We start from the raw sequence: 27,241 nt of genomic DNA on the forward strand, positions 1-27,241 counted from the left end.
AATGAGTGTATTTGTGCTAGTGTGCATTTTAATGATATAATTTTGTCTGTAAACCATAACTTCTCTCCTATGCCTTTCTGACCTATCGAGTTTGATCTCGTTTCAAAGCTCCGAACTCGAGCTATTCATTGAGACATGTCACCAAACGGACAAATGTATTTTTCTATGTGTTTAATGATACTGTGAAGAACACACTCCGTTTGGAGATCTGATCTGGTAGTCATAAATCATTGGATTAAGTCGTGAGGCCAAACAATGGGAAAGCTTTCCCGCCAACTTTGCACCCATGTTATTGGCTACCCCACCTCAAGGAGGTGTGTCGGCTTATCTGTCATAAAAGCAAAGACGCACAATTTCTTGTGTGTTCTCTCCCGATTGTCTCACGAGCATCTCGTGCACGTTTTTCCCGGACCTCTCCGGTGACCACACGCTGTCATCGCGCTCAGCTTCGGGATCGCCATCTTCCAGCGAAACTCACTCTCGTCCTCAGTTCAAACCTTCCCGCTGAACGGAGGAAGCCAACGAACTGCACCAGCGCTAACCTGAAATTCGACACACGCAACCAATGCAAGTATACTGCCGTTTCTCAATCTTAGATGATGAAACTGATTTCCGTGCTGGCTTAGGACTGGTTGTGAGTTTGCTACTTGCCTTCTCTCTTTCCTTCTCTACTTCTATTCTTGTACATAGGTGTGTATTTTCTTGTATATATATTTAGATGTATAACCTCTGTATTCGTAGTTTGCATATATTAAAACGTTATTCATGCTCGATTGTTCTGTTTGTTCTTTCAGCTGAAAACCAAGTCACTTTAACGCTTTTCGATCGCTTTATGCTTTGATGCAAGTTATTTTCACGGCCAGAGAATAACTCTGTGAGGGACTTAGTTTGCTGGACAAACGAACAGTTTCTCTAAATAATTATTAAACCAGAACTATATGTAATTGATTGCAATTCGTTGTAATTGATTCACAATATAAGTTTAATTCCCCGTTGGGTCGATATATGAATCATAATTTATTCATAACCTTATGAATTATTATATTCATATTTCATCCATAAATTGATTAATAACCGCTACATTTCGTTACACAGTGAACAGTGGTCGAAAGTCCTCTTTTCAGATAAAAATTAATTTTGCATTTCATGTTGAAAGTCTGAAAGAAGACTGGAGAGGCACAGAATCCAAGCTCCTTGAAGTCTAGTGGGAAGTTTCTGAAGTTAGTAATGATTTGTGTTTTATCAAGTGCAAAGTCAATGCAGCCATCTTCCAGGAGATTTTGGAGCACTTTATGCTTCCATCTGCTGACAACCTTTATGGAGATGCTAATTTCCTTTTCCAGCAGGACTTTAGCACCTGCCCACAGTGCAAAAACCACTTCCAAGTGGTTTGCTGACCATGATATTACTGTGTTTTATTGGCCAGCCAACATGCAGGACCCCTGAATCTATGGGATATTTTCAAGAGAAAGATGAGAAACAGTCGATCCAACAATATACAGATGATCTGAAGGTTCAATAGTGCCTCAGCAGTGCCACAGGCTGATCACTTCCATGCCACACTTCATTGATGCTGTAATTTGTGCTAGGAGCAAGTCATTTGCTGTAATATGTGCTGCCGACCAAGTATTGAGTGTACAAATGAACATACTTTAAAGAACTTGAACTTTTCTGTTTTGAAAATCCATTTTTTGATTGATCTTAGGAAATATTCTAATATTTTGAGATACTGGATTTTGGACTTTCATGAGCTGTACGCTGTAATCATCAAAATTAAAAAAAAAAAAAAAAAAAAAAAAAACTTTTGAAATGTTTTACTTTACATGTAGGGAATGTAGAATATATGAAAGTTTAATTTTTTAAAATAATTGACAGTAAAAAAATGAACTTTTTTTATGATATTCTAATTATATGACCAGCACCTGTGTGTGTGTGTGTGTGTGTGTGTGTGTGTGTGTGTGTATGTGTGTGTGTGTGTGTGTGTGTATATATATAATACACACAGTCAAACCAAAATTTATTCAGACACCTTGAACATTTCATTCATTAATAAAGTTTATTCACTATAGTTCTATAGTTTAAAAGACTGGTAATAAAATATGACAAGATCTCAGAGTTAAACTGTGTCAGAAAAAATTGTGTCCTGCATCCACTAGTAAAAATATATCAAAAATGTCTGAATAAATTTCTTTTTGACTGTGTGTGTATGTATGTGTGTGTGTGTGTGTGTATGTGTATATATATATAATATAATATAATATAATATAATATAATATAATATATATATATATATATATATATATATATATATATATATATATATATATATATATATATATATATATATATATATAATATATATATACAGGGCCTAAAACTACCTTTTTGCCACTTAAGAAAATTTACCTCCATAAATATTTTTCTACCGGCGATTAAACTGTTTTTGCAAAAACAGCCAGTTATGATACCAAAAGTTTGTATAAATTAAACCTAGATTAATCCTTATTAAAGTTTCAAAAGTTATTCAGTCAAGAGCAGTGTGATATTTTTGCTTTGTCCTTTTTTGTTTGATTAACATTAAAAACAGACCACAGCAGACATATTAGGCTTGCTGTCACTTTAAGACCCAATGCATGGATCCAATATACTCCAATATACTGTACACTAGAGCTGCATGATTAATCGTTAAAAAAAATCACAATCTCAATTCAAACACCCACGCGATCTTATTACTAAATGGCAATGCTTCGCCTGTGTCTAATAAACCTTGAACAAAATCATACCAGGACATTCAGATCTGCGTTCACACTGCCACTAATCCAGAGAGATTCAACATTTAAATATTCAACTGAACAAAGAAGTACCAGGATAAAAGTTTATAGTTCGGATAGAAACACTGATGTCTACAGAAGTGATCAAAAAAGAGCAAATCACTCTTTGAGAGTAATTGGCACTTTAAATAAAGATTGTATCAATGACATTGTTACACCAGTAGGTGGCGATAAGTGACTTTTAAAAAATTATTTGTCATTGAATCATTCATTCAAGAGATTCATTCAAAAATGATTAATCCAGTAATGAAACAATTGAAGTATTTAGGAATCATTCATTCAAACTGATTTTAAAAAAAATAAATAAATAATGATAATTCAAATTAATTAAACATTCAGCAATTAATATTTTGTCAGAAGCTCTAATAAAAATCATGTTATTTTGTTTAGCTGTCTGTTCAGAATCGTGGGATAATTTCGGTTTGAAACAAAAAAAAATCTTTATTCTCAATTTATACAGAATCGTGTTTTCAACATTGATAATAATAAGAAATGTTTCTTGAGCAGCATATCAAGACTAGAGTAATAAAATGGATTTTAAAATGTATTTAAACAGTTATTTTATTGTAATAATATTTCACAGTATTACTGTTTTTACTGTATTTTTGATCAAGTAAATGACATAAGGTAGAGACTTTTTAAAAAAATCTTTCAAACTTTTGAACTGTAGTGTCAATGTAAAGCTTTAATATATCCAGTTTAATATACAATGCACTGTCATTTCAAACACATTAATACATGAAAAAGGTCATTTATTTTGCATCCAGTAGATTTCATTGGTCCGACAGATGGCGCGCTGGTCACTCCAGAGACACAAAGACAGATAGCATGCACAATATTTCCCTCCCCTCTCAAGTAAACAGATATTGAATTTTTTTTTTTTTTCATTTTTTCTGTGTTCAGTTGTCATGTTCAACCCCCCTAGACGAGCTTTTTGAGATTACCTAGTTTGAGTCTTAGTTTTGGATGGTCCACTCATCTTTGGGCTCCAAATATCATAGACGTTGTAAAGCTACACAAGACCTGAAAGAAAAAAATATATGTTTAGATGCTTTTTCTGCAGTTATTGAAGTTTTCATTGGTGATTTGATGGATTTGAGATGTTTGTTGTGTAAAAGATAATGTAATTACATAGACGAATCCAAGACAATAGCGTTAGGCCGACCCAACAGTTTAGAGAAATTATTTACATGTGTGTACGTGTTATCGTACACATGCATTGAGACATTCATGGAATGTTTACAGGAAGTGAGTCTAAAGTATCTTGGGACAACAATTAAAAATTCCTCATCTTAAATTCCCTCTCCTAACTTTCTCAATCGCTTGGATTCTCCATAATGCTGTAATTGCTTCTTTGAAGAATCTTCTTTTAGGACGTTAATAACATCTAGTTCACTTGCAGTTCATCTGTCATGTGTGTTTTTCATCCATGTTCCTGGATTGTGAACATTCCAATGTTATTCGCACACTCAGAGGTAGGATTTCCCATAATCCCACAGTGACATGCATTAATAACATAACCCGTCTCCCCCTGGATATCTTCAGTCTGATGAACCGTGTTAGTTTAAAGAACTCTACTACACTCCGTTTGAGGGTTCATGGGGTCTCCTGTGGGGTCATAAGAAGGGTGAGCGTGATCTTCTCTGTATTCCCTCCATCTTATGATTTAAGCGAAGGTGGATGGAGGATAGAAGAAGACAGTTGCTTCACTTATGTCATGAGATGTAGAGGCCCCAGTATACTTCAAGCGAAATCAAAGAACTGGTATGAACTGGTATTATATCATTTCAAACAAAATCAGGCTAAAACAAAGTTCGCCTGGAGTTCGTTTTGGGAGTTTGAAAAGTTTGCTCTGGCTGGAAAACACCTCATACTACCATTGGTCCATGATGATTATGTGACCATAACGAGCGGTTATGGTCACATAATGACACATAATGACCATGTCAATAAAGGCGGAGCTCAGTTGTCGAGGTCGGACGTCCGCGAGTAAAAATATGAACAAACTGGAGAGCCGCTTTATAGTAGAAAATAAAGTTGTAGTTCTTATTGAAAGAGACACTGACACTGATTTTTGTTTAAAACTGTAAAGCTGATTGCTTTAAATCAGTCTATTGTATAAAGTGCTGTATTAAAGGTGCCATCAAACGTTTTTTTACGAGATGTAATATAAGTCTAAGGTGTCCCCTGAATGTACCTCTGAAGTTGCAGCTCAAAATACCCCATAGATTTTTTTTAATTAATTTTTTTAACTGCCTATTTTGAGGCATAATTAGAAATGCGCCGATTCATGCTGCGGCCCTTTTAAATTGCGCGCTCTCCACCCCTCCCAAGCTCTCGACTCTATCACTGCATAAACAAAGTTCACACAGCTAATATAACCCTCAAAATGGATCTTTACAAAGTGTTCGTCATGCAGCATGTCTAATCACGTAAGTACAGTGTTTATTTGGATGTTTACATTTGATTCTGAATGAGTTTGATAGTGCTCCGTGGCTAACGGCTAATACTACACTGTTGGAGAGATTTATAAAGAATGAAGTTGTGTTTATGCATTATACAGACTGCAAGTGTTTAATAATGAAAATAGCGCCGGCTCTTGTCTCCGTGAATACAGTAAGAAACGATGGTAACTTTAACCACATTTAACAGTACATTAGCAACATGCTAACAAAACATTTAGAAAGACAATTTACAAATATCACTAAAAATATCATGATATCATGGATCATGTCAGTTTTTATTGCTCCATCTGCCATTTTTCGCTATCGTCCTTGCTTGCTTACCTAGTCTGATTCAGCTGTGCACAGATCCAGACGTTAATACTGGCTGCCCTTGTCTAATGCTTGAACATGAGCTGGCATATGCAAATATTGGGGGCGTACATATTAATGATCCCGACTGTTACGTTACAGTCTGTGTTATGTTGAGATTCACCTGTTCTTCTGAGGTCTTTTAAACAAATGAGATTTGTATAAGAATGAGGAAATAATGGAGTTTGAGACTCACTGTATGTCATTTCCATGTACTGAACTCATGTTATTTAACTATGCCAAGATAAATTCAATTTTCAATTCGATGGCACCTTTAATATCAGATGCTTTCTTAACTGCTTTTTTCTCGCTGCTGTCATTTTATTGTTTATTTTGTTATTGAGAGGAAAGCACGCAACACACATTAACATATTCATCTAAACACGTGGGCACATTCTCTAACAGCAGTATACCACTGGTCACGCATTTTGAACTTATATTAGAAATATAAACTTGTTTTGCTATTGGTTTTGTTTTATTTATTTTTAAAGCATAAACCTCACTAAATTTTGTTAGATTTCTCTGAAAATAAGATCTTACGTAATTTTGTCCTTGTTTTAAAGATGCTTAGATATTTTTACTGCAAAACAAAACATAAATACTGACTAAGATTTTTATGTATCTATTTGTTTTATTTTATGCAGTGTACAGTTTCCGTTGGGTTTATGTATGGTTTTTGGACCATAAACCCTTGTGCTACAGAAAGCGTAGAGTTTGTGTTATTTCTTTTCTGACTTTTTAATTTAATTAATGTGTGAATTTTGCACACTTCACTTTTGAGCAATGATACATTTTAAAATAATGCATTTAGTATGTTGCAAACACATGCAGATGCAAACAATATGTTCAGAGGTTTGGGGTCAGTAAGATTTATTTTTTAAAAGAAATTATTACTTTTATTCAGCAAGGATGCATTAAATTGATCCAATATATATATATATATATATATATATATATATATATATATATATATATATATATATATTTCAAATAAATGCTGTTCCTTTGAACTTTCTATTCATTAAAGAATCCTGAAAAAAAAAAAATGTTTCATAGATTCCACAAAATTATTAAGCAGCAAAGCAGCTGATAATGATAAGAATTGTTTCTTGAGCAGCAAATCAGCATATTAGAATGATTTCTGAAGGATCATGTGACACTGAAGACTTTGATCATAGGAATAAATTACATTTTCAAACAATTTCAAATAAAAAAACTTTTGGGGGATGCAGCCTGTGACCTGCTCTATCACTGACTATATCCATTTCCATCACACACACACACACCTCTCTGTGATTACAGCAATCAGAGCTACACCAGACAGACAGTATTTAGCATTCATCTCCATTTTCCTCTCAAACCCCGCCGTACAAACACCCCCATTCCAGTCTAATCCAATTCTCCAATTTCAGTTTCCTTTCAGATCAAACAGATTAGTGTAGTTGACGAGCCATGTTCCCAGGGATCAGATAAGGTTTCTGCAGCGGGACACACCCTTTGCAGTCTGGCCCAGCCGGGCAGGCGACGAGAAGGCTCGAGAGAGATGGTTTTGGTTTTTTTTTTTTTTGGGTCATACCCTTTGGATTCCCTTAGAGTCAGGTTACTATGAGAGTGTGGCGAGAAGGGACTCTCCTGGGAACAATGGGATGCCACGGAAATCCACAGTTATTGTACTCGGGTGTCGTTACTCTGTGATGTATTCGTGAAAGAAACCTCAGGTTCTTCTGGTGCACGCAAGGGTAAACTGAGCAATATGTCAACACAGTGCACACGTCCAGTGGCCTTATTTTGCGGACAGGTGAAGACACCTGTGCTATTACACCTGCACATATTCCCTGCAGGCCCGGAGACGGCTGTCACCAGCATATGAAAGCAACCCTGCGACACACCCTAACTATGGCCTTCCTGTTCCCATAATGCCCTCTGGGCATGGATGGGCTTGTTGACTTGTCTGGGATCACGTGGATGATCATGATGACGAAGAGGGAGAAAAAGAAAGGAAGAGAGGAAGATGCACACAAAGAGCAGTCTTTGTTTGATGTTATGAACGCATGCTATCATGTGTTCACATTTGCTCCTAACTGTCGGCATGTTGCGTTATATTATTTTCTGACTTTCTTATATACACTTTCTAATATCCAATCTCACGAAGGAAGCTTTTTCCTCCCCTTTGTCCTCCTTCTATCTTCATTTTTTAAATATGTTTGTCCCGAGCGCCCAGTGCTGCCGCGGGCAGGATGTTTATTATAGCTCTTATCGTGTAATTTTAATGACTCATAATTGCGTGTTTTAGCGATCTTTGTGTCGTCGAGCTGCGCCCCGCCAACCCTTCCAACCACCGCTCGTTTTACTCTCAGTTTATCGGGAGACTGCGAAGGACAACATGGAGCTGCTCGGGGCCTTTTACCGCAAAAAGCTGCGGAGGAAGCAGAAATCAAATCTTGGGCGGTCGGACGGGGCGCTGTGCAAGACTCCGTCGGAGACTAGCGTCAATGGTCTGGCCACTGGACTCATCACCAAAGTGCTGAGACTTACTGCAAGGTAATTGCTGAGTGTTCAGTAAGGGAGGATAGCAAGGGAATAACAGGTTGCAGATTGCAGGTCAGGTAATGGTAACCAGTCTCCTGGTTTGAGGAAGGCCTTTGACATGCTTTAACTTGACAACTTGCTTTATAAACCTGCCGAGATAAAGGGATAGTTCAGGCAGAATTTAAAATCCTGTCATGATTTATTAACCCCAAGCCTGTATGACTTTTTCTTTTGTGGACCATTTTGGAAAATCCCTGTATTTTTTTTTTGTCCATAAAATATTTTTGTCTTTCATTATATGGACAAAAAATGGTAACACTTTATTTTACAACGCCGTAGTTACGCGTTGCTACATGTACTTACTATAGTAATAACAGTAAATTATGCATAATTACAAGTAACTAACCCTAACTGTAACTGTATAGTAAGTACATGTAGTTAATTAATAGTACTCAGTACTTATTTGAGTAATTACAATGTAACTACGGCACTGTAAAATAAAGTGTAACCCAAAATATTCTATGGCCCTGAATAGGATTTCATATCTAATTCTAATTACATTTCTAATTCTAGCAGTCATTTTACTTGTAGCCTTAAATCAGTGTTCATTTATACTATGCATATACTATTATAGTATTTCTTAATATTTTTTATTAGATTTTATTTTTATATTTTCAGTTTTCATTTTAATAATTAAGTTTTTGTAAATTTGTTAAGTCAAATTTTTTCAGTTTTTTTTTAAATATTACTATTTAGGTTTGATTTATTTTTATTTCAGTTTTAGTTTTAGGCCCTGTTTACACTAGTGCGTTTTCTTTTTAAAACTTTTCTACTGTGACTTTGAAAACGCTGCAGAACCCGTTTTAGTTTGAAAACGCCGGGGTTGCATTTCAGTGTAAACAGACCAAAACTGAGACTTTTGAAAACTCTGGGTATCCTTGACGACTGTAAAAAAATAACATGGAGACTAAACTTCAATCTTTCCTGTCTTTTTTAGCTGTCATTGTGCAGTTAAACATTCTTTTTTTAATACTGCAGCTACCTATATGCGCAAGAGGCAGCTGTTTACACTTGTACGCTCATGCCCAGTGTGCATGAACGGTCATGTGACATGTTCCTGAAAAGCTGTGGAAAAGCCAGTGTAGATGAGGATCGTTTTCGTTTAAAAAAAAAAAAATGAACTAGTGTAAACGGGGCCTTAGTTTAGGTTTTTTGTAGTTAGTAATTTTGTGGTGCTTTTCCATTGCATGGTACGGCTCGGTACGGCACAGTTCGGCTCACTTAAATGGTACCACCTCGGTGGAGGTTCCAAGCGAGCTGTACTGATATGAAATGTGACGTGTATATATACTGCAGATCACTGATTGGTCAGAGAGAAGTGTCATTGGATTTGAAACATGAGACACCAAACCCGCTAGATATAAATAGTCAGTAACAGCCACTGCAGTATCATTTGTTCGCGCAACTTTTTTTAAACAACTTGCTTTAAATGACCACCACACGCAACTTGAAAAAACAAATGGCTGTATCATGGTCAATAGACGAGGAGCGGATCCACGGCAGTAGAGGCAGCGCGACTACACGATCAGTCTATAATCCCACCCACTTTGAAGCAGTACTAAACTGCAGTGGAAAAGCAAACCGAAAGTAAAGCGAGACGAGTCGTACCACACAGTGGAAAAGCGCCACTAGGCCCCGTTTACACTAACGATCCTCGTCTACACTGGCGTTTCCATAGCGCTTCAGACTGAAAACACGTCACTTGACCGTTCACGCACACTGGGCATACGCATACAAGTGTAAACAGTTGCCTCTTTCGCATGTAGGTAGCTGCAGTATTAAAAAAAAATCTGAGTTTAACTGTACAATGGCTGCTAAAAATGACAACAAAGCCAGAAGAGATCGCAGTTCAGTCTCCATGTAATTTGTTTACACTGTGTTCAAGGATACGCAGAGCGAATTTTGGTCCGCTTATACTGAAACACTAAAAAAGGCTCTGCAGCGTTTTCGAAAGTCTCCGTTTTCGAGGTCCAAAAAGGCCGGGGTAGTGTAAACAACCGTAACCATAGCAAAAGTTATGCATTTTAAAATGAAAGCGCACTAGTGTAAACGGGGCCTTAAACTTATTTCAATTAGTTGCCAAGACAGTGTTTCTAGTTTTTGTTTTGTTTTTCATCGAATATTTGTATTTTATTTCAGCTCTATTTCAATTAACAAAAACTTTTTAATAGTTGTAGTTTTAGTTAATGATGAAAACCCTGTTTATTCAAATTGCGATATATATGAGTAACTTCCTGTTGAGCAGGTAATGCATGGCACAAATCCAAAATCTCTATATGATTAATCATTACAGCAACTATTTTAAAAATGCAACATAATTATCCTCCTTAGATGAAACGACTGTGAATCTAGATAAGTACGTCAGGACTTCAGGATCAGTGTCTCCTGTTTACCCTCTCAGATTTAACCACAGTCGGTTTGAACTATCATAAAGTGGTCAAAACGGTCTTCTGTTGTCTGCTCAGTTCTTTTACTTTGCTCAACATTGATTTCAAATGGAAGTCATTATAAAGGTTCTTATCCAAATCTAGGCTGGTCATAAGGAATGGCCCTTTGGAAGAGGGTGTGTTAAAGCAGTAAGAAAATTACCTCCATAGCAACATATCATAAAAGCCAGATGTTCTGCAGATGCAATGTCTGATCTGTCTTCACAGAGCAGGGTCAAAGTTCAAGGGAGTGGGTTGTTAAGGAAACAACTGTGTGGAGGCTAAGATACTTCATTGTCCTGAGAAATGTGATCATGTAGGTGCAGCTTTGTGGAGGAATTCGCAGCTCCTCAAACAATGATCTTTTTATTTTTATTTTACAGTGATATTATAATAATAATATTTCTTATTTGTTTAATATTTAGATAATAACGTCAATATATACACTATATATATATATATATATATATATATATATATATATATATATATATATATATATATATATATATATTTATTTATTTATTTATTTATTTATTTATTTTTTCCAATAGTCATATTGATATATAATTGCACTACAATCAACACACAAGTCCTACAACTTTAATGATCCAAGTCAAACCCAAATGTTGCAATTCTAGAATATCACTAAGAGAGGTACAGTATGTGCTACATTATCCCAGTCAGCTGACTGAACATGATCTTTAGTCTCTTACTGGCTTTGTCTTTCTGGCTACTGATCTCACACCATCATTAAATACCTTAGTAGGTCACTTCAGTCAGCAGACTGGTTGGGCACAAATTGGCAGCGTTTTTGTGTTTTTGTGTTTTTGTGTGTGTGTGTGTGTGTGTGTGTGTGTGTGTGTGTGTGTGTGTGTGTGTGTGTGTGTGTGTTTGTGTTCAAATGTCTGGAGCAGCAGTAGGCACAGACAGTCTGCTGATCGTTATATGAAAAACATTCATTATGTTCCACACAGTTTGAATCCAAAAATGTTTTTGTTTTAAACAATGCCGGCATTCTTGCCATGTTTCAAAAACATACTTCAGCCCCCTGTGCCAAAACCAGAAATAGATATGCATTTCCAGTTTCCCAGAACTTTATTTCTCATTCTTAGGAATAGATGTTTATAATACATAAATATTTGCAACATAAATTAAGAACTTAAATTCTTAGTCCAAATATTGGTTGAGTTCAATTTGTCAGTGGCTAGATTAGGAAGTATCTATTTACTGATGTTTACACAGTGAGATTCTGGTTATAATGCAGTGCCACATTCTTTAGGGATGTTTTGATCCTTTATCCTCAGTGTCCTTGACTACACCAGATAATGCATGCTTTATGCTTACATTAGAGTACTTTGACTTATCACTAAACTATTTCTGACTTTTGTTTTTGTATTTTATTTAATTTATTTTTTAATTCTAACTGCTTTTGCTGTAGCATTTGAGTTGCATTCTGCAAATGTATTTTTACATTTCTTCGAATCACTCTTTCCCAGACGGAGTGAGCCTGGATCTCGACCTCATTCCTGGCATTCTACGAAGCTGGGCGAGGGCCCTCAGGACTCAGACAGCATGATGCAAGTCACCCAGGGTGGTGTGGGAACCCCCTGGCACCAGAGCTACCACTCCAGGTCAGTGCACCTCACACACAAATACACCTGCAGTCTGGTTGGTGCCTCTAACCGTTTCTGTTTAATAGCAAAGAAAATAACAGTATTTTCAAGCCTTGATTGTTTCCATCTCATTTCCCATGTTGCATTCTTTCTGTCTTTCTTCATCGGTTGTTTCTCTGTTTCACAAGGATAGCATGTCAGATTTGACTAAGGTACAATAGTGAAGATGACATTTTTAACAGTTTCTAGCTACGCAATTGCCAACACAGCTTAGCAATAATCCACTGACAACCATGAAGTAATTTAAGAGAGAATAATATGTGTGCTTTGTTTGGGTTGCAGCACCTGATTTGGCTTCATGAGGTATTTTCTTAAAGTTGCAACCTCTTGATACACAAATATGTATATCACATACACAATTTTTTTTTTTTTTAATTATTATTAGCTTTGCATTTTAAATTATTAGCTCTTGAGGGTTATTTCAGTGGCACATGGATGCATATGCATATATCAGCAGCTTAAAAAGTCCATAAACATGACCGTTAGTAGATATAAATGTTGATTATTTCGGTCAGGCATGGCTCTGTTGTCTTTCTGTTGGTGGTTTCTTGTTGTGTATGATCATAGCATAAGCAGAGGACATATTTTATGTAGTTGCCCAAACATTCAAAATCCTTGTGTGCTTGTTATCTGGGTCACATTATCCTCACATTATCATGGACGAGAGAACAGGAAGTATAAGTTTAATCAACACCAGCTATGTTATAAATAGTCCAGACATGATTAACATCAAATGCATTGTGACAGTTATTCTTATCAGAGACAATCTTTACACTTTTTATTAGCTTTGCATTTTAAATTATTAGCTCTTGAGGGTTATTTCAGTGGCACATGGATGCATATGCATATATCAGCAGCTTAAAAAGTCCATAAACATGACCGTTAGTAGATATAAATGTTGATTATTTCGGTCAGGTATGGCTCTGTTGTCTTTCTGTTGGTGGTTTCTTGTTGTGTATGATCATAGCATAAGCAGAGGACATATTTTATGTAGTTGCCCAAACATTCAGAATCCTTGTGTGCTTGTTATCTGGGTCATTATCACTGTATTTAGACCAGAACGTTCAAGGGCCATCAGTGATGACACTGAAAGGAAAACATTTAGAGTGTTTGAAGAGGACCAGAAAGCAAAGCATTGACGCACAGTCAAATGAAAAACAAAAACATTCTTTCAGATGACACTCCCTCAACAAACCCTCCAAAGGTTCCCATGGCAATGGTCACCGTGGGCTACACCAATAGTGTTCCACTTCCTGAGACCTGGTGGTCATTGTTTGATGGACTGACCTGTGATTGGTTGATCTAGTTCTTAGAGGGGTGACTGCTGAGCTGTTGACAATGGGTCAGTGACATCATGTTAATTATGCCAGCAGAAATACCAGTGGTCTGATGCCAGCTTTCAGAGTCCGGCAATCACATACCCATACAAGGGCACATAACCAGGGCATCACCACCATGATTCCAACCTTTACGTAGCAGATTCCCACAGTCGATAAGTTTGGTAACAGATCTAACAGTGTAGATTTGTCACATTATCCTCACATTATCATGAACGAGAGAACAGGAAGTATAAGTTTAATCAACACCAGCTATGTTATAAATAGTCCAGACATGATTAACATCAAATGCATTGTGACAGTTATTCTTATCAGAGACAATCTTTATACTTTCTGGTAAATAACTGAATCACAGGGATAGCAAACTGAAATTGTGATTATAAGCCCGTTCTTATTTTATAAGAATCAGTAAATCGATGTCTTTGATGTATATCCAAGTTTGCAACAGCTACTAATTTAGCTCAAACCGACAACCACAATAGTATCTCAATCTGCCAATATATTACCCCTGTAAAACAATATTATTGCTCTTAGGCATATTCTTATCTTTTTTTTCCCACACCAGTAAAATGATCAGAATTACTTCAGTATTTCATTCCATGTTGTTTTGTCCATTGTCTCATGCCAATATACCATGATTAATTTAATAGATTTTATAGTAAAAATTGCTGGGTCAGTGATGTTCATAGTATATTACTCATGTTTGTTTTTTCTTGCAGTGCCTCCACCACAGACCTATCAGGATTTGAGACGGGATTCCTTAGGAAGAGTCCAGATCAGTACAGTTCCCGGGGCAGCATGGAGAGCCTAGACCACACTCACCCAGCCTATAGCTCCTGCTATCAACTATCATCATCCAAATCCTCCAGCAGCATCGATCACCTGCACAGCAAGCGGGATTCTGCATACAGTTCCTTCTCGACCAGCTCTAGTATCCCAGAGTACCTTGCCACGGCATCATCGTTTAACAAGGAGAGATCATATTCCATGGAGAATGTTCCACAGAGAGAAGGGATGCAACAGGCCGATATACGCTACATACGCACCGTGTACGACCCCCAACAGGGTGTGTCTGAAGAGCATGAGATTACCTCTGCAGCATTAATGAGAACCAATGACAGCAGAGCACAGTCTAGAAGTGGGAATGTCCCGGGCATGATCTGTCATCGTGGCAGCAGTAGTAGTGGAAGCAGTGGGAGCAGTGGAAGCACCACCAGCTCACAACGCCACAGTGTTGGGACAGTCTGGGATCCAGCTCAAAACCGGCACTCTTATGAGAACCTAAAGGGGGCGCCAGCTCCTCCATTACGCAGCGACAGTTATGCAGCATTTCGCAACCATGAGCGTCCCAACTCTTGGTCAAGTCTTGAGCATGCTCGCTCACAGCGGGCACTTAACAAGGGTTCTTGGCATCACTCAAGTGGTTCTGTGGCAACAGGAAAGTCATCGTTTGGAGCTGAAGGTCAGTTGCACACTGTGATTGAAAAAAGCCCTGAAAGTAGCCCCACCACCAAACCCAAACAAGGTTGCCCTCAGGCCGCACCTGGCCGCCTCATGTTACCCACCAGCATCTACCCTGTTCCACCACCCGAGCCACATTTTGCACAAATCCCAACCAGCAACCCTAACTCTGGTAGTGTCTACCCAGCACTGGCCAAGGAGAGCAAGCAAAATCATCACTGTGACCACTTAGGTGGACCAGTGAAAGAGGACAGGGTCACCCTTGAAAATGGATACCAAAGCAATTCTCCCAGCCCAAACCCAGTCCAAACCTATGTTTCATCACAACCTAAGCTCTCCGATAAAGTGCAAGATGACACACAAGTTAAACCTGTTTTTTATCGGCCTCATTTGCAACCACAAGTGCAGAAGTCACAAACACCATATGTACCCCAGGAGAGGAGGGACCCTTACACCCCTGTGCAAACAAGAGGAGAGAGGCCAAGGTTTACTCTTGGTATGGAAGTATACGACAACTACAGGCCTCGAGATGAAGAACAAAATAAATGCAATGAGCAAAACATCCATCCAGACCCACTTCACACTGGGAAACTTGCACAGGGACAAGTTGCTCAAACGTACAGAGGAAACTTTGTCCAAACTCAAGGAAGTGACAACCTAGTCAAACCTTCAAGGCACTACAGTGACTCTAGTATTCTCCAGCAGAGAGGTCAAGACTTTGATCACCCCCTGACCAGACTGGAGAATGCACTTGCTGAGGTTCAACGAGGCATCAGTCCTGAGAGTACTGCTAGCCAATGCAGTTTCCAGAGTGAGCGTAGCATGTCTGTGCTGGAGAAAGTAAGTCATTTTGAGAGACAGCAAGTCAAACCTCGTAGTCACAGCAGCCTCTCCTACCATGGTTCTATGGCTCGTCCGAGCCAAACACCAAGACCTTCCAGTGCCAAGAGCTCCTTCTCTGGTGTGGAGGATGTGCACAACATGTTGGAGAGAAGCAACAGCTCAATTCCTCATGGGAGAACTCAGAGTGCTTCTAGCATGGGAAGCTATGATGGACACATGGAAGCGCAGCAGGATTTCCAAATGAGACGTGGGAGTAGTGATCTTGTCCAACATCGTCAGCAAAAAGAACCTGTTGTCACCCACAAGATCTGTCTTCAAAGAAGTAAGAGCACCTTTCAGCTTGGTGAGGGGAATGGTAAAGACATCCAGGGGAAAGGTGACATTCAAGACATCTTGGGCCCCATCCAAGACACATCTTTTAACAGAGCATATAGAGACAGCATTAAGGATGCCCAGTCTAAGGTTCTCAGGTCAACTTCCTTCAGAAGACGGGACCTTAGTGTTAACCCTCCACCAGTGCCAGCCAAACACTTGTCCCTAGAACGAAAAGGACCAAGTACAAGTCCCAAACCAGCTACAACATCTCCACATACTCCAAAGGAACGCCATGTTGTTCCTGTTGAAGCACCAATTAGAACCTCGCCTCCTGAACTCCCTAGTGTCCCAGCTGTTGGACCCCCAGTTATACGGATCTGTGGACGCAAACGGTTCACGATGGAGCAAAAGAAACGATCATATTCCGAGCCTGAAAATATGCATGAAGTTGGAGTGTTGACTCAGGAAATCAGTCAGGCTGAGAGGAATGTTCAACAGCAGTTTCTGGCGAGTGAGACGAGTGTTGCAGACCGACGCAGGATGTTTGAGCAGGCGGCGAATCGTAACACTGAGCCCAGATTTTTCTCCTCCAGGCCTGATTTGAAGCAAATGCAGCAAGATGCCTTAGTTGAGTACATGGAGCGCAAAACAGGTAGAAGAGTAGACGGACGTCCAAAACGCCCACATAGCGCTTATCTACAGTCTGCTTCCTCTTCCGCTGACTTGCGGAGCCTCAACTCTACCCCAAGTGTGTGCTCTTTGCAAGAGCCGGGACATGATGGCCTCTCTGGTGGGATATGTAAAGCCTCCACCCTTCCTGCAGGAATGCAAAGCTCCTTTTACCCTCTCAGGGGCACCCAAAACCACATACGGCCTGAGTTCTTTGCCCATCAGTCACAAGGCACAAATTCTGAATCTCATAAACCAGACCCAACCCTGACCAGAAATACCCTTCCACAGCACCTGGAGGCTGTTTTCGAGAGAGCCACATCAGCTAGAAGCTCAGGGAGGTCAGCTTCAGCTGAGGATTTGCTGGACCGTAGTGAAGAACGTCCCATTCCCCAGCACTTCCGCTCCAAGTCGTCTCCAGTGGAGAACTTTAGTCAGGTAACAATCATTTATTTGGTGGCAAACAAGCCAGGTGAACTTGACTGTGTCATTTAGATCACTGAAGGTTAGATCACTAAAGTGACATGACTTCATATCAAAGTTAAACAGTAACAGTGTTCATTGCAGAGCAGATTTGCTTATTTGAACTCTCCTGTTAAATAGGTAAAACCAATTACTCACTCAGAATTCCCCTAGCTAGCTTTTTGCTAAGGAAAAACTCTCTCTCAAACTCTCTCAACCAAACTATAAATGATGACTTGTGACTTTTTGGTTGAAGAAAATCAGTGCACAAGTCTTCAACCAATTATGGTACTTGATGGTCTGTTGTAGGGCAAAGGAGCAGTTCCTTTCCTAGAGATGGGCAGATAATAATTTTTGTACCCACTCCTGGTGCTCCACAGGAAGAGGCCAGTGCTCCTCACTTCCTGTTTGGTGCCAGAGAGCCTGGGCTGTAGTCAGAGATCTGACAGATGTACAACAGATAACTGCACTTCTTCTGTACCAGAGGGGAGGAACTGGAGATAATTGACAATTCGTCATGGTTTTGGGTTTGAAATATTTGGAATGGTTAAGAAGGCCATTTATCTAAGGGAATAATTATCCTTTATGTAAACGATAATGGTTCTGGTATGTTGATGACCATGTACAGTAGATGCACAACTATCCTGTGAAATCCCAGATTATTCCAAAATTGGAAATGATTTCAGGCCAGAAGATAAAATACCATCATGATGACTTTGCCACTTACTAATATTGTTGTTTTACGTAAACTTAAACATTCTGGCCATAAATAAATCATCAGAACCAAGCACACCACAGTCTCTGCATATGTTTGCAGTGCGCTAATTGAATACGACATACTTCAACTATGAGGATGTTGTCATTCTGTGTCTTTTTTTTATTAATGGATCTTAGTTTATCAGTAGTCATGGCATGCGCTTGAGTTTAAAATTAACATGAAAGTCTTAATGTTCTCTAAACTTGTGGTAACCATAAAATAATGATTAACTTCCTGTTCCTGGTATATAAACTTTTACTATTTTTTTGTTGACACCTCTACCAGAAAGGGCTACAATACATCACCTGCTCCATTAAAACATTATTTGTTCTTTTGTTCTCTTTTTGTCTAGGACTTCATAGCCGGAGAGTTTCAGATGTTTAAAGTTTCCTCCAAGGAATCCTCTGAAAACAGGTTTGTGTGTATAAATATATACATAAAAACCATTTACTTCTGTTGTTCTGCAAATAGAGCCTCTTGAGTTCTGTATTCCTTGAGTCCCATATAAAATAAATTGTTGAACATATCCAAAGTGATAAAGAATAATACGTTTTTTTGTAGAAGAATAATGTAGATCAGTCCTTTAAAGAGCAAGAAGCAAAGAAATTCTTTGCAAGTTCAAAACTGAAACAGTTTTATGGAAATATTTAACCTTAAAAGGTCTTAAATTAAGGACCAACCCTTAATTGGTCAGTGCCAGTGATAGGAATCCCACTGCAGCTATTTTTGAGTTTGTTTTGAGCCATGCAAGAATTCCCACCAGGCTTTGAAAGGAAAATTATTTGCATTTAATTTACTTTAAAAATGACAGGTATTGGAAATCTGACAAGCACAATTTGATGCTACTGGATGTTTTTATTTCATATGCATTTGTTTTAATAGGGTGTTGGCGAACATGGGACATAAACAGCCATCATGTTCAGCACGTACAGAAAGGAGTTACCAGCTAAACCAAGGTCCTGTCCAGCAAAACGCACCTGTGTTGAGGCGAGAGCGTCAGAGACATTCAGACCGGCCAAGAGCGATAAGCGCTTCTGGTCTAGCTGCATCTGTGGGACTTCCTTGCCCTTTCACTTCTCCAGGAACTTCCGCCAGCCTCGACTGGCATAACGGAGACAGACTGTGTCAACCAAACCTGGATTCTATTGCTTTTCCCGAAACTGGCCCGCAAAGTCCGTCCGGAGCGCTGGGAATGGTGCGGCAAAACTCCAGCGACACCAGCACTTCTGAAGACACCCTGAAGGACTTCCCGTGTCTGGTGGCCACTCCGTCACCTCCGCACCCAGAGGTCACAGGGTCACAACTTGCACGGTCATCCGATTCAAAGCCGCCCACCCTTTCCAAGAGCCCCGACTCCCCAACAAGGCCACTCCTGTCTCTTCGAATCTCAGAGTCTAATCTAAACGATGTTCAGAGTATAGCTGTGCTGCAAGATGATGATGAAGTGTTTTTAGCTCCACTGCCACCGCCACCTTCACCTCCACCACCACCACCACCCATCAAAGAGACAGAGATTACAGAGGACTTCCCACCTCCTCCGCCTCTCACACCCCAATTCAAGGAGGATGTGGGTCTGATGGAAGCTTTGCAGCATCCAGGACTATTACAGCCCATCAAGTAAACACACACTCCTTGTTGGAACATTTTTTTAACCAGTCAGATCTGAGGGATATGGGTAGAATAAAATCTGGGGTTAAAGGCTTGAAAAAGTTAATTTTTATTGGCCAATTATATCCCTCATGAGTTTTTTTTATATAGGTTACAGTTTGATAGTAATGTTCCAAAAGCAACAAATGAACATGTCCTTCTTGACATTTAGACATTATACTACTGTCACATTTAAAGGAATAATCTGGATTCAGTACAAACTCAATTGGCATTTGTAGCGTAATGTTGATTAATTTCAATTCATCCCTTGTTTTCTTTTTCTTTTTTTAAAAAAAAATGCAGACATCAAGGTTATAGTGAGGAAACCCCTAAGAAAAAATTATACATTTTCAGATGTATTTTATATACAAGCCATGGCTTGTTGGACAAAGCAACAGTAACTAAGGGGGGCGGGTCTTTGCGAAGGGTCAGTTCAGCTAGGTATATATCTGCGCTAAAATATCAAGGTGAAAGTCATCATAGCTTGCATAGTATAGACCCAGCTCCCAACCCAGCTTTGAGAATAGATTAACGGCGATAATTTTTTTTATTGCCCGATAAGAATCTCACGTTGACGCAACACATTAACGCCAATAACGGCCCACCACTAATTGAAACATATATGAAGTATATTCCCCATTTACTTCCATTGTAAGTGTCTCACTGTAACTCAGAGTTTTGCTTTTTTGTAACGAAAAGGTGAGATTTAGCAAAAATTCATTTGTTACAGATACTGTCGGTTGAACTTAACTTGTAATGAACCCCAAAAATTCCTTCAGTCCCATTAACATAACATGATTTTCTCTCATTTCACATTGCAGCGATTGTGAGAATCTGGCCGATACATCAGTCCATCCAGAACCTGACACGACTCCATCGCTGACCCCTGACCCACAGTCCACCTCAAACACCAGCACTTCATCTCAACCCCAGTCCCCTAGCAGCGCTCCTCTAGAGGAAGACACCTCTGAGATACTGGAACCCGACTACCATCTGCTGTCCAGAAGAGAGCGGACACACGGCGAGCTGCTGGTGGAGACTTTAACCCGAGAGCTGGTGAGCCACGACAAATCCCTCACCTCGCTCTTAGACACCTGGGCAGGTAAAACAACCCTCGATCTGATGGAGGACATCTTCCCTTCACACTCCACATCTCCACACAGGAGGAGCAGCAGCCATCCGGGTCACAGGTGAGTGCTGAACAGATGGTGAAGGTAAAGCCTGTATATAGTGTTACCCAATAATTAGGTGGATTTCATGCTCACAGGACCGATAAACACAAGAGCTCTTTGTTTAAAGCTGATTATATTAGTGCTCAGCCTAATTTTATTGCGATAACTCAACAATAGATCATGCAATAGAGCTGTAAAGATGATGAAACACTTCTCTATATTTTTACAGGCATGGTTCCTGTATTTAGTGCATAATTCACTCATGTTCCTTACAAAAAGCGACTCTTTACTATAGTAAAGAGATGGTATCAGATGATAATACTACTTTGATGTATGCCATTAACTCAATGATTACAGTAGTCATTTAGCATGGTATTTACATGGTACACAAAGGACTGACATGGGTTTTTCAATGCCTTTAATGATATCTAGAGACCAGTTTTTTCATGTTAACTAAAAATAAAGGTTTTCTGTAAATGTAACAAACTTTTAAAAAATAAAAAGAAGAAAAACAAACTTATATATAATTAGTTGAGGTTCTAGAATGATTAAAATTTTAAATGTATTCATTAAAAATGAAAATTAGAAGCTTATAAAATTACTTGATCATTACTTAAAATGAAAACTGAAAATATAAAATGAAAGCTAATTCAAAATATTAATACATACAATCATTTTATATAAATACTTCTAAAATTAAATTTCCAGGCTGTCTGATATAATGCAGATATGTACTTAATACAGTTTTAATACAGAAAAAGGCCTGGGTGATATTTTATATATATTTTTTTTATTTTTTTTGTGTGTGTGTGTGTGTGTGTGTGTGTGTGTGTGTGTGTGTGTGTGTGTGTGTGTGTGTGTGTGTGTGTGTTGTCCTATCATTGCTCCAAAGTACTCCAAGATAAGAATGCCATAGGCCACAAAAAACATGGCATTACATAAAAGTAATGTAAATGTAACATTACATGTTCAATCTAATCATGTACATTCCATGTGCTCAAATAAAATATGAATACACTGATCTGTAGGGTAGCGGTGCCATATTTGACACAAACGCTGCAATGGAGTGTTGATAATGATATGAAACACATGGGAACTCGTAGATAAAACAGAAGAATTTCCTCTCACCTCATCTATCCAGACAACTGATGAACTTGTTTAGTTTTTTCACATTTTTCAGTCAGTCTCTCACACTCCATCATAACATTTACTCTCTGCATCGTTGATGATCTGCTAATCAGTGCAGAATTACACTGACATCTAGTGGCCGATCCTGAAATGCACAAATTACTCGTCCATTTCTCACCTGGTAAATGTTGTTACCTTGTGTTTCACAAAAATATTTTTTTCTCAAATAAACATTTTAGGAAATGCATCTGATTAACAAAACTGTGAAAAGTCTGGTACTACCATGTTTTTTGGACATAATACCTTGAGAAACTACAGCATTTTGGACATGCACTATGGTAATAGCTTGTTGTTTTTGCATTTATACATTTGGCAGGTGTGTTTATCCAAAGTAACTTACATTGCATATACTTTTGCATTTATCTATCACTCATAAACGTCTTTCTGGCCGTATTGCTTCATTGATATGTGGTGTGTGAGATTGTTTTGTTGTGCCGCTGAACTAAACGTGTAATTACGTGTACTCTGTTTGACACAGGGAATGTGGATTTTAGCCATTCTCTATCTGAAAAATATGGCATTCAGGGAGTAAAACTAGTGTGTTTGTGTGTGAGCGAGACAAACATTTCTCTTTGTTTGGTGTCTTTGACCTCCATTAGGGCTCAAGATGATCCATGTGCTCCAGATACTCCCTCTCAGGCTGTTCCAAGAAAAATGGAAACCAACCTGGATGATGACGAAGCTTATTTGAATCAAAAGAAGGTCAGATACACATTCATAAATAAAAATATAAAAATAAATAGTTAAAATAGTAAACTAAAAGTATCTATATATATATAATTTTATTTTTATATATTATTTTTATTACATTTATAAATATTTTTTTAAATATCTGTAATATATGATTATATATAACTGTTTTATATATATATATATATATATATATATATTTTTTTTTTTTTTTTTAAAAATGTAATATTATATATATATTATTTTAGACATAAATTTTATTACATTTACAAATGTTTTTTTAATATTTGTAATATATAATTATATATAATTATTTAATATATGTGTATTTTAAAAAAAGGTTTTATATATATATATATATATATATATATATATATATATATATATATATATATATATATATATATATATATATATATATATATATATATATATATATATATATATATATATATATTATTTCTCAGAATGTTATAAATGATTTTTAAAAATTGCTATATATATATATATATATATATATATATATATATATATATATATACATAATGTAATTTATATATGTAATTTTTTAAATATTTGTATTATTTATTTATTTTTTATTTAATATGCATATTTAAAAATGTCATATATATATAACTTTTATATATGAATTTTATTAAATTTATAAATATTTTTTAAATATTTGTAATAAATAATTATACATATAATTATGTGCATTTCAAAAATGTTATATATATATATATATAATATAGATATAATATATAAAATTTTTATATATATATATATATATATATATATATATATATATATATATATATATATATTATTTTTATATATTATTTTGTATAATTTTATTCATTTTTAAATGTAATATGTATATTTAAATGTAATATGTGTATGTATATTAAATTCTAAAATATTTTTAATCTATATTAAAATATTTTGGGCCATTTACATTCTGAAATGTATTTTAAAATTTATCTGAAAATATATATATTTTTTTCCATTTGTGTTCAACCTCCTTGTGCAAACTCTCATACTGGGTTCATATTGTACTCACTGAGAACTATGGCACAAAAATGAGCACAATGCCACTGAGCACAAAGCCATACTTCATTTCCCTGAAACGATGACGTATGCTGAATGGCTGAGGCCCAGAACTCTGATCTAAGAGCGTCTGTTTGTTCATGGTGCAATATTTCCTCACGTCCTGCAGGGAGAGCTGTTGCAAGCGCTGCATGCGAGCATCAGATCGCTGCAGGGGGAGAGAGAGGGTCTGTTGGAGCAGCAGAAGCGATTCGGAGCTCTAGGCGGCAGCATGGAAGCTTTAGTTCAGGAACGCTGCAAACCCAACGAGAGAGAGAAGTACCGCATGTTCGTGGGAGACCTGGAGAAGATCGTGAACCTGCTGCTGTCACTGAGCGCCCGACTCGCCCGCGTGGAAAACGCACTCAGCTCGCTGGATGACGACGAGGAGAGTGTAGAAGAGAAGGTGAGGAGCTTTTCAGAAAAATAAACTTTTTTTTTCTCCCAAAAATCAATTTATAATGTTATATTTTATTATATTGGTAAAATTACAATTTTATATAATATTGCACCAAAACCAGTTTAATTTTATTCTACATCATAATTTTTCATGCGTCTTTCTGAAATTTAGAACTAAATGGAACTTTTTTTGCAATTGTACTTTTGGAGACTTCTGTGTAAACGCTATGTTTATATATAAAAATGAACAATAATGAATAAACAAAGATGGTGTTTATGTATATACAAGTCTTAAAGGTACAGCAGCATGTTCCTGCTGCTGTCGGGTTTATTGTAGCAGGTGCTTCCACATCCTTGCAAACAGCCTTCATCTCTTACAGCTGCATTATAAATTACCTGCAGTACAGGTTTGCTAAAATATTTGCGCTGATATGTGGTGCACAAAAGGTCAGTCTGATGTGATCAGGTGTGTTAAAATCAACAAACATTTCAAAATAACAAGGAAAATTTGAATAACCTTTAATACCCCAGTGCCATGTGAACAAACAAGTCTGACACATCCAGTGCCCTGCAGAGCAACCCATTCTGTACAAAACAACGATTAGAGATCATTTTAGAAGATTACACCATTATAAACACCATGTTTGTGGGAGACAACTGCGTCATTCACATAAACACACATTGTGCTTTAGTACTGGGATAGTGATGGACACTGTTTGTGAGAGTTTTAGGTTAAAATGTATTTTTATGTATAAATAAAAGTGTGTATTTTAGTATATATATTTCTCTTAAGCTTTCCCTGATTTAATCACTATCATCACTCCAGTCTTCAGTGTCACATGATCCTTCAGAAATTATTCTAATATGCTGATTTGCTGCTCAAGAAACATTTCTTATTATTATCAATGTTGAAATCAGTTGTGCTACACAATATTTTTGTGGAAACCATGATACATTTGTTTCATGCTCTTTTGATGAAGAGAAAGTTCATTATAAACATTATAAAAGTCATTAGTGTCACTTTTGATCAATTTAACGCATCCTTGCTGAATATGAGTTGTAATTTCTTTTAAAAAAAATCTTGTTGACCCAAACGATTGAATGGTCGTTTAAAGGGTTAGTTCACCCAAAAATGAAAATTCTGTCATTTATTACTCACCCTCATGTCGTTCCACACCCGTAAGAGCTTAGTTTATCTTCAGAACACAAATTAAGATATTTTTGTTGAAATTCATTGGCTCTGTGAGGCCTGCATAGGGAGCAATGACATTTCCTCTCTCAAGATCCATTAATGTACTAAAAACACATCTAAATCAGTTCATGTGAGTACAGTGGTTCAATATTAATATTATAAAGCGCAGAGATTTTGGTGCGCCAAAAAAAAAAACGACTTGTATAGTGATGGCCGATTTCAAAACACTGCTTCATGAAGCTTGGAGCGTTATGAATCTTTTGTGTCGAAGCATGATTCGGATCATGTGTCAAACAGACAAACTGCTGAAATCATGTGACTTTGGCACTCCGAATTCGACACAAAAGATTCATAATGCTCCGAAGCTTCAGTTTTAAATAACTGAGGCTGCATATGTAATAATTATTAAAGAATTAGCAAAACGTTGTTTAAAATATTTTTAGAAAGTCTTGTGTCATCTTCTCACAGACCAAAGCAAACAATAGTCTGAGGGTCCGTTTACACAACATAATTTTCTACTAAAAACAAAACTTTTTTTATGCGTTTTGGCTGTTCATTTATACGACAACGACGTTTTGTGGGCCTGAAAACCTTTGAAAACAGGTTTTAAAGTGTTAACGTCTCTGTGAAAACGTCAAAAACAGTGACAAAGTGCATCTGCATTACGTGTTTAGTCTATCGGCTCGTAGTGTTTTTTGACCAAGCGACATCGCCAACTACTGGCCTGATAGCAGAATACATTGTTTTTAGTCGTTTGCGTGGATCTGATCAACGTTGCCGTCTGTATGCAAAAAAGCAAAGGAAAAACTTTTCTGGTTTTTAGTGTAAACATACCCTGAATTCCCATCCAGATACTCCTTAATATTTAGTTTTACTGAATCAAAGGCTGTTCCAAATAATTATACAGCTCACACGCATTTCACATACTGAGAAGGAACAAGAAATGCTAATGAAAGCACATGATTACATAAGATTCATTTGAAACGCCTCAAATTCAGGTGAGGACAGAGATAAAGTTTTATCTGTGAATTACACGAAAACTTGATGCTATCATGAATCGAGGGTCAAGTTCTTGATAAATAAGGCTTTGAGTGTTTGATATGTCATGACATAATACTGTTTAAAATGTAGTTTCAATATACAGACAGTAATGTTTTAGATATTGCACACACATGAGCATTTCAGAAACCTTGTTTTTTTTTATAGATAATATAATATCAGTCTGCGACACTTATATCAGAGCAATTCCAATGCCTTCGAAACAGTTTTTGGTAACATTTTAGTATAGGGAACACATAAAAACTGCTTGTTAATAGTTATTAAGGTAGTTGTTAGGTTTAGGTATTGGGTAGGATTAAGAATTTAGAATATGGTCATGCAGAACAAGGCATTAATATGTGCTTAATAAGTACTTATAAATAGCCAATACTGTAGTAATATGCATGCTAATAAGCAACTAGTTGAAAGACTCTTAATATAAAGTGTTACCCAGTTTCCTTTTAAGTCACAGTCATTCGATTGTGCTTTATTGTTTATTTTATTGTATTATGTAACTAATCCTGTTTGACAAGCATCCGGAACTCTACAAATAACAGTGATATTAGTATCTATTAGTGATGCTAAACACCTTCTTGCTGGAAACTCCTCCTGTGTTTGCGATATTATGCAGTTGAACTCTTTTACAAACA

General features: G+C 37.2%; 1 protein-coding gene across 9 annotated transcripts in view; it reads left to right on the forward strand.

Moving 5' to 3' along the window:
• shroom3 (shroom family member 3) overlaps window positions 1–27,241 on the forward strand; it is a 109,087-nt gene that overhangs the window by 79,654 nt on the left and 2,192 nt on the right. For 8 of the 9 annotated variants that reach the window (XM_067374994.1, XM_067375003.1, XM_067374999.1 and 5 more), the window contains 7 exons: window positions 12,159–12,293; window positions 14,392–17,398; window positions 18,532–18,593; window positions 19,062–19,796; window positions 20,648–21,016; window positions 22,786–22,888; window positions 24,093–24,368. In XM_067374994.1, the coding sequence (XP_067231095.1) occupies window positions 12,159–12,293; window positions 14,392–17,398; window positions 18,532–18,593; window positions 19,062–19,796; window positions 20,648–21,016; window positions 22,786–22,888; window positions 24,093–24,368 (4,687 nt within the window). Of the gene's footprint in view, window positions 1–7,476; window positions 8,186–12,158; window positions 12,294–14,391; window positions 17,399–18,531; window positions 18,594–19,061; window positions 19,797–20,647; window positions 21,017–22,785; window positions 22,889–24,092; window positions 24,369–27,241 lie in introns of those variants that run through there. The other variant, XM_067374996.1, reaches the window with a different exon arrangement.

This window comes from Chanodichthys erythropterus, chromosome 22 (assembly GCF_024489055.1).
Source record: "Chanodichthys erythropterus isolate Z2021 chromosome 22, ASM2448905v1, whole genome shotgun sequence".
Classification (NCBI taxonomy): Eukaryota; Metazoa; Chordata; class Actinopteri; order Cypriniformes; family Xenocyprididae; genus Chanodichthys; species Chanodichthys erythropterus.